The sequence below is a fragment of the Brassica napus genome, unplaced genomic scaffold (genome assembly GCF_020379485.1).
Source record: "Brassica napus cultivar Da-Ae unplaced genomic scaffold, Da-Ae ScsIHWf_1413;HRSCAF=1996, whole genome shotgun sequence".
Classification (NCBI taxonomy): Eukaryota; Viridiplantae; Streptophyta; class Magnoliopsida; order Brassicales; family Brassicaceae; genus Brassica; species Brassica napus.
This window is the reverse complement of record NW_026014827.1, coordinates 108016-119459: the sequence shown is the minus strand read 5'-3', so window position 1 is coordinate 119459 and position 11444 is coordinate 108016. Positions and strand designations below refer to the sequence as shown.

General features: G+C 37.7%; 1 protein-coding gene across 2 annotated transcripts; it reads left to right on the top strand.

The window, feature by feature from the left end:
• Positions 1–7123: 7123 nt before the first annotated feature.
• On the top strand, positions 7124–9167 carry LOC125597264 (F-box protein At1g47056-like). 2 transcript variants are annotated; one of them, XM_048772027.1, is made up of 2 exons: positions 7124–8322; positions 8395–9167. In XM_048772027.1, exons 1-2 carry the CDS (start codon positions 7245–7247, stop codon positions 8796–8798), a joined length of 1482 nt encoding a protein of 493 aa, XP_048627984.1. In that variant the 5' UTR covers positions 7124–7244; the 3' UTR covers positions 8799–9167. The 2 variants fall into 2 exon arrangements, with proteins under 2 accessions (XP_048627984.1, XP_048627983.1); XM_048772026.1 differs by having other exon boundaries at positions 7126–9167.
• Positions 9168–11444: the final 2277 nt, after the last annotated feature.

The window sequence follows — 11444 nt, the reverse complement described above, 5'->3', positions numbered from 1 at the left end:
CTGTTTAAAAAATTAATTAAAACTCCCTCGAGCTGTCGTTTTGGTTCCCACGTGGTCGACCTGGCTTAACCCATAAGTCTCGGATTTGGAACGCTAAAATTCAACGCATACTAGGTAGACATTTTCCACATATAGGCCCTGTTCGTTTGTACATCTGAAAGATGCATTTAGATGGTCCATCTCGACGGAAAAATAGCATTTTTACGGTTTTGACAAAAAATATTTTTGCGGTTTTTAAGTAAATATGTGTTTTTCGCGAAAAAGTGCAATTTTATGGTTTTGGCAGAAAAATACGTTTTATGGATTTGGCGGAATAATACGTTTTTTGCGGTTTGGACGGAAAAAATATGTTTTAAAGTTTTGGCGGGAAAAATGTTTTTGACGAGAAAAGTTTTTTCTCACGATTTTGGCGGAAAAAGTTTTTTTTTCGCGATTTTGGCTGGAAACGTGTTTTTGACGAGAAGAGTTTTTTTTTCGCGATTTTGGCGGAAAAAGCATTTTTGCAGTTTTGGCAGAAAAATACAATTTTCTGTTTTTGGCGGAAAAATACATTTTTTCGGTTTTGGCGGAAAATGCGCTTTTCCGGTTTTGGCAGAAAATGCGCTTTTTCGGTTTTGGCGAGAAAATGTGTTTTTCCATATTTGGCGGGAAAATACGTTTTTTCCAGTTTTGGCGGGAAAATACATTTTTCCGGTTTTGGCGGGAAAATTTGTTTTTCTGTTTTAGCGGGAAAATACGTTTTCCGATTTTAGCGGGAAAATACGTTTTTCCGGTTTTGGCGGGAAAATTTCATTTCCGGTTTTGGCGGTAAAATTGTGTGTTTTCAGTTTTGGCGGGAAAATGTATTTTTCGGTTTTAGCGGGAGAATTCCGTTTTCCGATTTTGGCGGGAAAATTCCATTTTTTGGTTTTGGCGGGAAAATTTAGTTTTTCGGTTTTGGCGAGAAAATGCCTTTTTGGTTTTGGCGAGAAAATGCGTTCTTCCGGTTTTGGCGGGAAAATGCTTTTTGCGGTTTTGGACGGAAAATGCTTTTTGGAGTTTTGGCGGGAATATGCATTTTTGGGTTTTGGCGGGAAAATGCATTTTTCGGTTTTGGTCGAAAAGTACGGTTTTATTGGTTTAGCCGAAAAATGTGTTTTTATGAAAATGTGTGTTTTATGTTTTTTTTTGCGGAAAAACGCATCTTGCGGTTTTGGCGGGAAAGTGTGTTTTTCAGCTTTTTGCGAGAAAATGCATTTTTTGGTTATAGCGGAAAAATGTATATGCAAAAAAATAGAATTTACGGTTTGAAAATAATCTTTTGATTTTAAAAAGTCATTTTTGTCATTTATCATTTTGGACTGAACTAGATGCATTTGCATCTAGATGCATTTGCATCTAGATGCATTTGCATCTAGATGCACCATCAAGACTTATTTTCATTTGGGTGAGAATTTGGGATGAATTTTTAAAAATTCAGCTAGGTGATCCATCTGGATGTAGCATAATAATGCACAAAACGAACATCAATTTGAATCTTCACCCAGATGGATCACCTGGGTGAGCAAACGAACAGAACCATAATACTTACAAAAACATCTATCACGTCTTTTGTTTTTTTTTGTCAACTTTGCATTTCATTTAGAAGCCAACTAGGCAATTAATGTAAGTCTCTCTCCTTTTGCTATGTCTTCTCTCTAAATCCGACACAGAAGAAAGATTGAGAGAAAACCTCTGCCGGAGCTTCTAACAATCTCATCTCCGATCAGTAAGTTTGATTCTGGAAAGCGGTGATCCTTCTTACACTGCTATCGCCAGCTTTTGTTTTTCGGGAAACGGTGGCTCTGACAGCACCGGTTTCGCTGGCTTCTTCTCCGGTTTGATCCGGAATCAAGTTCTCGATCTACGCTTTTGGTCTTCCTCTGTCCAATTTCTAAGCGTAGATCGAGGTTTTTTGAGATCTATAGTTTTCATCGGTTTTGGGCTCCAAGGTGGAGTTGGATCGCGCTTTGATCTGAATCCGGCGGAAGCTGTTGTAGTCTTCTGGTGGATGTCCGACTATTGCGGCGACGGAGGTTGCATGCCGGTGAAGGGGTGGGGCTTCGATCGTAGGACACTTGCCCTTCTGATGGTGATTCGGTCAAAACATGGCGGCCTGGTAACGCGTGTCCCTTGCAGCGAGGATTTCAACACGTGTCCCGTTTCATGCAACAAGCGGGAATGAAGAGGCGCCTTCTGGATTAGGGTGATGGGCTTAGGGCCCAATAGGTTACGGTGTGGTTAGCCCCAGTGTGTTTGGGCTTTAGTCTCTGGACTGGGTAGTAAGTATGGCCCATGTTGGGTGAACGGTTGGACCGGAGTGTATGGTCCACGTTGGGTGGACGGTTGGGCTGAAGGCCCATGTGTTTGATTGTCCCTTTGTATGCCATTTTTGGGTTTTATGTTGTTTTTGTTTGGTCTTTTGCCTTTTTATATAATATTAATAGATGGGAAAAAAAAGCCAACTAGGCAATTACAAGCTTACAATCAAACAGCCATCCCCACTACAAACCCGAATACACAATTAAGCCCAAGAAATCCCAAATATAACATAATTTTGATAAATCCTCTTTACTCTTTGGTAAAAGAATTTCAGTGAATGAAAGACAGCAGATCAAAAATACACTTGGTATCCAAAACAAGGCGGAATGAGCTCCTATTTAGAAATCCCAGAGGATATCAGTGGATCAAAGTGTAAAATTTTCGCTTTCTTAAAAGAGAAGTTACTACACAGAGTGAATGGTTGGACTGGTAGATAGCTGTCTAAGGGAGGAAAGGAAGTTTTAGTTAAATATATCTTGTTAGCTCTTCCGACCTATGTCATGTCCAGCTTCCTGCTCCCATTGGAAATACGTGAGAACCTAGCAAGTGCCATTGTACAATTCTGGTGGAGCTCGAATCCACCAAAAAGAGGAATCCACTGGGAAAAATGAGAAAAAATGTCTGCACCTCGGGAGGAGAGAGGAATTGGCTTCCGCATGATTCATGAATTTAATCTAGCTCTTTTAGCTAAACAACTTTGGCGTCTTTTTCAATTTCTAGATTCATTAGTGGCGAGAGTTCTTCAGGGAAAATATTACCGTCTGAGTTTGCCGTTCCGAATTGGTACAGTAGATACCCCATCGTATGTATGGACGAGTATTATAGCCGCGAGGAAGCTATTACTTCTGGACTTCATAAGCAAAGTGCATTCAGGATATGCAATTAATGTGTGGGAGGATCTTTGGATCCCTTCGACGCCTGCAAGGCTGGCTCGCGCCCGGGCCACAACAGTAAACCCAAAGATGACCGTTAGTAGTCTTATCAATTCTAAATCAAAGGAGTGGAATACTCGACTACTGGAACAATATGTAGCTTAAGAGGATATTTTGATTATTCCGAGTTTGACCATAAGCCCAACTCACCGACATGATACATTTTGGTGGGGTTACACCAAAAATGGTCAATATACTGTTAAGTCAGGATACTGGGTTGCTTTAAATTTAATGAGAGCTGAGGAGGATATAGAAGTTCTACAACCCATCATAACCAAAATTCAAGCCTTCGCTTGGAAGGTGAATGTGTCACAAAAGATTTGTCATCTTATATGGTAACCAATCTCATGACAGGTAACAGTAACAAGGAATATGTTACGCCGTAATATGTGTTGTGATAATTATTGCCCAAGATGTGGAGAGCCAGAAGAGACTGTTACTCATGCGATCTTTGAGTGTCCACCGGCCTTACAAGCATGGGAATTATCATCAACACCGTGAGCTCTCAAATCTTCCATGTATCAAGTATTTATGCTAATTTGGACTACCTTTTTGGGGGAAAGAGTAGTATCATGGAGCCAGCATATGATAGGGTCCCTATCCTTGGATAATTTGGTTCATCTGAAAAGCTAGGAACGATAAGTTGTTTAGAGGCATAGACAGAGACCCATTGGAACTAGTCAGGTATGCAGATAGTGAGTGCCAAGCTTGGTACAATGCAAGAGACACTGTAATGGTTCCTACGCAGGTACAAATTGCTGAAGAAACACAGGCCTTAAGCTTGGGTAATATTTGTATGGTGGATGGTTCATGGACTTCCACAGCTCAGTTTAGTGAAATTGGATGGGTTTGGAAGGATAGCATGGGGAAGATTCAACTCATGGGGTCAAGGAATTTAAGGAGGCGAGAGACAGCGTTACACTCGAAACTGGAAGCGCTACAATGGGCAATAGAGAGTATAATACAACACTCGACCTGTCAGAGGTTTGGGACAGATTGCAAGGTGCGATGATAGAACATCCACAAGCTTGGCCCAACTTCTCAACTGAGCCGAAAATCATTCAAACTCTTCGGTTGTGTTTTTCGGACTTCAAGATCAGCTACTTTCCAAGGACGCAAAATGAGATTGCAGATTCGTTAGCTAGGAATGCACGTTCTTTTCAAAGATCTTTATGTTTTATTGGTTCTTCCACTCCGGTCTGGCTACCCATACTACCTCAAGTTTGAGTAATAGAATAACTGTTTGCTGCATAAAAAAATATATATATAATTTGCTTTCATCTTACGGGTGACTCTGCAGCCCATGCGTCAGACAAAAGAAGGAAGCAATACACGTGTCAAAGCTTCTGTATGCAGTTGAACACAATTCACGGGCCTGAAACGCGCCGCCGAGCGAAAAGGGGACCTGCTTCACCAATGAATTTGGCTTAATACGATCTGCATCATTTGGGCTTGTTGATCTTCACTTGAGATTGCCTTCCATCTTCATTGAGACTACTTGACTGGAAACGATTTGATTCACCGGAATTTAAGCGGAGGAAACTTTTTCACATTGGAAAAAGACCATTTATCGGTCCGCCATAGACGCCGATTCTTCTTGATCCACTCCATAAATGACAACAGAGATCCTTCAAACCCGTTCAACTCCCGATCAGAGATGCTTTCTTCAAAGCCAATCTGGCTACACCAACGAAGAAAGACTGATTCTCCTATGAATTGGTTAGGTGAACGGAGAACCAAACGATGTCCTTTCAATTGTCTCCGGGATATAATACAAAGCTGTAGGAAAGCAACATGATTCCCTACTACCGATCAAAACTGATAGGAGTTTATTGTCTTCTATCATCAATCCAAAGAAGATTAGAATGAAACTCTACTCGAAGATTGATTGAAGAAGCACTCCAAAAGTCGCCATCGCGAAAGTTTAATCCACTAAATCGGAAAAACTAAAGTCGCCTTGCGAAGAAACTATTTTACAGATCAAAAAAAACAAAACAAATTTCATTTCCTCCTTCTGAAAGATTTGTAAGTGTGAAGAAGGAAAGGAAGAGATAATCTTCTCTCTCACATCTAGATCTTCACATATACTCTATTAATATTTTATGTTTCTTTTTTTTTATACCAAGAGGTTTTAGGATTTAAGATTGTAAATTTTTAGGTTCAAAACAACCTTTAATATTAAGTTTTTCTAGTAGTCAGCCAAATTAGGAATTTCTCATACAATTACTAGAGTTTTTTTCAGTTAACCTAATGATCTCTGATTATTTTATAATTTTCCTTTTTAGACATATTTGTAGATAAAATAGAGAAGCCGCGAGAGCGAAAACATGTTGAGTATCAACCGCGAGAAATTTATTCATTTTGACATTATACATCATAGTGTTTGAATGGTGCAATAGCAGGTGTTCTCTACATAATTGATTTTGTGTACTTTAAAACTATTTACGTTTTTTGAAGTTCCAAAACTGACAAGGAGAAAGACTTCACAAATATTAACTTTTTTTTTTGTATAAAAACAATTCATCTGCATGTAGTTTTACCCACACCACTTTTGATGCTATCCGAATTATTCTACCTCTCCCTTAGCCAGTCGATAATTTTCTACAAAATAAAATAAATCTAAAAATATTCAATTAATAGCTTTTCGATGTTTAAGATATTAACTGTTATTGTTTTTAGCTTCGCTGTTGATTCTGAGAACAACGTAATAGCTTTTCGATGCTTAAAACTAACCTTTCATTAAACAAATTAAAACCATTTTTAAAAATTTTAATGAAAAAGGATAAAAATAAAATGTTGTAGAAAGGCAAAAGAAATGTGAAACAATTAAAAAAGAGAACAAAAGACAAGGAACCAAATATCCCGTAACCCTAATGTTCTTCCATATCAAAATCCTCCACAACCATTCCTTTAAAATCCTCTAAGGTAGAACTTGATTCCAATACAGTAGCATATCTCCTTTGTTATCAGCCGAAAAAAACTCATCCAGTTGTTGCACCAAATTTCCAAACACCATATGTTGTATAGATATGCATATAAAACAAAAGTTTGTGAAAATCATAAGATAAACTATGGAGAAATCATAGATTGATGAAGAAAAAAGGTAAAATTGTTTTTTTTAAAATATATTTTGGCAAAGCAAATCGATCAAAACATGTTTTAAGAAGTAAGAATATTTTTAGAATATTTTTTTAACAAAAACTTCCCTAATTTTCAAAAAACAGGGTTTCTTATCCGTAGAAATCACCTTCTACAATGAGTACAACCACGAAAAAATCGTGAATGCAATTTCTACTTCATGTAGACGTATGTATTATATTTAGATTTCACATTTCCGAAATTTTAAAATACTTCATAAAAGTAGAAACTGCACTCGAGAGAAAATTAAATATCTTGACAATTAGTAGAATTCACATTTCTCATATTTAGAATTTTAATTAAAAGTAGATTGTTCGTTCTAAAAAAAATAGATAGACTTATTTATTTTGGAATTCGTTTTCTACTAACTCATTTTTACGAATTCTATTTTTAGTAGAACATAATTTTAAAATTTTATTTATCAATTTTTTCAACAAAAGAAAAATATGTGTTTGGGTATATGAGTGTTTTATTAATTGTTTATATTTTTAATAATTTTTTTGACTCATAAAACTATTTATTTCATTAAGTTTCAGAAATAAAAAGGTTAAAAAGAAACAAAATAAACAAAATTGGTTTTATACCAAAAAAAAAAAAACATCCTAAATTTTTGTCCCATTTCGACAAGTTTTCGAAAAAGTTTAGAACCGAGAATTAACCGAACGAGAAAAATCAATTCCACTAATAATAAGCAACAACTTCGTCCGAATTAATTCACAACTTTACCTTTTAACCGACGCTCCATCTCAGGAATACAAACCGAAAAATCCCAAATCGCAACAAGTTCTCCTCTCCGCCGTAGCCGTAATCTACCGGAGACTTTACCTTTCGTTGATGGGCCAATCAACATCAGCCGCCGGCAAGATCATCCTTAATGGACGGAGAACCAAATTGTTATCTTCCAAATCTCCGATTGAAACCGACGAATCCGAGGTCTCACCGGACTACACGTCTTATATACCCGACGAGTGCTTAGCCTTAGTGTTTCAGTTTCTCAACTCCGGTAATCGGAAAAGATGTGCTCTCGTTTGCCGACGGTGGATGATCGTTGAAGGACGTAATCGTCACCGTCTCTCTCTCCACGCTCGCTCAGGTCTGATTACTTCGATCCCTTCCCTCTTCTCTCGATTCGATTCCGTCGTGAAGCTTTCTCTAAAATGCGACCGTAGATCCGTGAGTATCAACGACGAGGCTTTAGCCATGATATCTCTCCGGTGTCGTAATCTGAAGAGGCTTAAGCTTAGAGCTTGCCGTGAGCTCACTTACAAAGGTATGGCTACTTTCGCTGAGAACTGCAAAGGTTTGAACATACTCTCTTGTGGATCTTGCGATTTCGGAGCTGAAGGCGTGAAGGCCGTGCTCGATCACTGCTCCTCCCTCGAGGAGTTATCCATCAAGCGTCTCCGTAACTTCACCGACTCAAGTCATGAGCCGATCGGTCCAGGTCTTGCTGCTTCTTCTCTCAAGTCGATTTGCTTGAAGGCGCTTTACATTGGCGAATGCTTTGGTCCTGTGATCGCCGGGGCAAAGAATCTCAGATCTTTGAAGCTTTTCAGGTGCTCTGGTGACTGGGACATGGTTCTTGAAGAGATGGCGGTTAAGGAGCATGGTATAGTGGAGATTCATCTAGAGAGGATGCAAGTCACTGATGTAGCTTTAGCTGCCATCTCTAATTGCTCGAGCCTCGAGAGTTTGCATCTTGTGAAGACGCCTGAATGTACTAATGGTGGATTAGCTGGAATTGCTGAGAAGTGTAAGTGTTTAAGGAAGCTTCATATAGATGGATGGAAAGCGAATTTGATTGGAGACGAAGGGCTTGTTGCTGTGGCTAAGTTTTGTTCTAAGTTACAGGAGCTGGTTCTCATTGGTGTGAATCCGACAACGCTAAGTTTAGCAATGTTGGCTGTAAAATGTCAGAATCTTGAAAGATTAGCACTTTGTGGTTGTGATACGTTTGGTGATCCTGAGCTTTCTTGTATTGCAGCGAAGTGTCCGAGTTTAAGGAAATTATGTATCAAGAACTGTCCGATTTCAGATTTGGGGATCGAGAATCTTGCAAACGGTTGCCCTGGTTTAATTAAAGTGAAAATCAAGAAGTGTAGAGGAGTGATGGGCGGTTGCGCAGACTGGTTAAGAACGGTCAGGCCTATGCTTTCGGTGAACGCAGACACCGTAGAACCAGAAGGTCATGAAGAAGGAAGCAATGATGCTGTTGAAGGAGGTTTGCAAGAGAACAGAATCGAGTTCCCTAGTTTGAACAGCCAGATTGTAGCACCAAGCCTTGCGTCAAGCAGTAGAAGCCGGTCAGGGTATTTCAAATCACGAGTTGGATTATTCAGTGGAATAAGTTTAGTAGCTTGCACTTTGAGACAACGTGAAAGCAGTTGATTGGCTGTGCAAGAAAATAAAGATAAATCAAGACTCCGTCCCATGCAACTCCTTTGATCCCAGCCCCAGGGTTATTCTTCTGGTTGTGGAAGAAAACAAAGAAAGGGTCAGACAAATGGGCTCAAAAAAAAATTATGCGACTCATACGTACATTAAAAACAGTAGCATAGAAACGTTGGAAACATGATTTCTAGTACGGGAAACATGATACGTGGAAACATGATTTCTAAAAAGTTAGGAATAGAAACGTCGTAGAAGCGTCTATAATATATATATATTACGATTAATCATTATGTAAGTTTGATTGTTTTTCGTTTGATTTATTTAAGAGAAAAAAAAAAGTAATAGAAGTATTGTTTTCTTTGTACATTTTATAATTCTTATCAAAATTAGCAAAAAAAAAAAAGGAGAATTTTACTTCTACACTTTCTTTGGTACCACATTTCAAATATACCATTAGTAGGAAGACATTTTCATAAATACACTTTTCATTAATAATCAAAAGACCATACTAGCCCTATCTTTATCTCTCTCTCGCGTTCCTCTTTTCTTCCTCTCTCTCTCTCGCGATCTTTTTTCTTCCTCTCTGCCTCTGATTCACCGGAGATCCACCATCTCTCTCTCGCGATATTTTTTCTTCCTCTCTGCCTCCGATTCACCGGAGATCCACCATCTCTCTCATTCCACCGGTTCTCTGCGATTCACACTGTCGACTCCTACTTCTGTACAAGATTCCCAACTGGTATGCATCTAATTTCTCTTTCTTTTGTTTGTGTCGATTAATTTTGCGAAATTTCGATTTTGTGGTTACTCTAGTCGAAAAATCAAACGAGGTTGCTTTAGACTTCTAATATGTACAGGTCGATCTAAGATAAACAGTTTTGATTGTGAAAACATTGAGTTTTTGACAACTTAAGATCCTTTATAACCCTTTGTAACTCTAAGTTATTTTGTAATGTAATTGATATGTTCAGTTCCCAGAAGTTGTGTTTAAGCTTATATGACATCCACAACCCTGCCAACACACATTTGCTTCGATGTACAATGGTAATCACCATTTTCATCATTGACTCTTGTTTTTCTCTTAAATCTTATTGAACAATCATTGAGATTTTTTTTGTTTCTTCTTGTGTCTTAAATTGCAGAATCTGTTTCCTTTAGCGAACTAATCTCCTCTGATTCCTTGATTGCGAAACCTCTGTTTCTCAGTTGTTGATTTTGTTCCATTTACTTTTTTACTTGCTCTCTCTCACATACAAAGACCATAGCTTTTCCACAAGTTTCGTGGCAGAAAATTTTCACGCTTTCTATATCAGATTTTGAGTGTTTGGTTACTTTAACAGTCTGCTTCTGCTGATGGATCTGGAAACTGAAAATCGAATAGCTTCGGTTCTGTTGAGAGAAGCAGCAGAGTTGAGGAGACAAGCTGAAAAAGATGGTGTCCGAGCTTATATTGAGAAGCCTAATGTAAGACATCGACCTAACTCGAGGTTTCTCACAGCAACTGTCCTTGAATTTCAACAATGTAATGCTTTTCTTTCCACCCTTTACTTATTTTCGTTTTACAAAAGTTAAGATTGAAAAGGATAAGCCTTTGCATTGCTATAGTGTGTGATATTCTTTTGTTCGTTGAAGCAATAGCTGTATGTTTTTGGAAGAGGATTATTTTAATTGTTTGTGAATGGTCGATTCACAATAAGAAAGTTGGCAGAATCTGAAAGTTTTGTTTTGGGTTCTGCGTTTCTTAACAGTTCAATGTTGTGACTTATGTGTCTGTCTAGTACTCAATGTAGCTCAATATGTTAATTATTTACTCTAATCTCTTGCATGTTTCTTGACCATAATACAACAAACAGAGCGGTAGAAACCAATGAGATGTGGAAGGCTCAGGAGCAAGAAAACGAAAGGCTCAAAAGAAAATCAAGAGATGAAAGCAGCAGCAGCAGTAGCCAAATGAAGCGGAGTAGTAGTTTTTCGAAAAGGAGTTTGGATAAGAAATGTAGCTCCATTAATGAGGAGAGAAAGATCACTCATCAATCATTATTGGACAAAAGATTGTACTTGGATGATGATGATGAAGGTTTAGGAGATGATGAGAATTGAGTTTTTTCTCCAATCACGGTATATATGTCTATTTGCTATAGCTTCTTTTACCTTTAGCTTCCTTCATCTTCTGAGTCTCTTTGTAAATGACAGGAACAAACGTGGGAGAGGCTCTGTTGGTCCTAGGATGGATGAAACTGTCCCTTATCTTCCCACCGAGAAGGTTGATCAATTGCAAAGTTCTGATACAAGGAAAAGGAAGGTAGTCTTGCTGCAGCTTGGGCTCTAGCTAATCTATATTATCTTGCATGTTAGAAACCTCTTATAAGGGTTTATAAAACTATTTATAAGAACTTATAAATCATTTTTAAGGTTTTAAAAATATATTTATAAAAGTTTATGAATCTGTATATAAGGGTTTATAAAAATATTATAAGAGTTTAATAATCTTCATAGCACAATTTATAAGAGTTAATAAATATTTTTCAAGAGTTTATAAATCTTTACAAACATTTAGAAGTAAAATATTCATAAAGCTATTATAAGTGTCTATAATTCTAATATAAATGTTTGTAAATTATTTATAATAAATAAAAGATTATT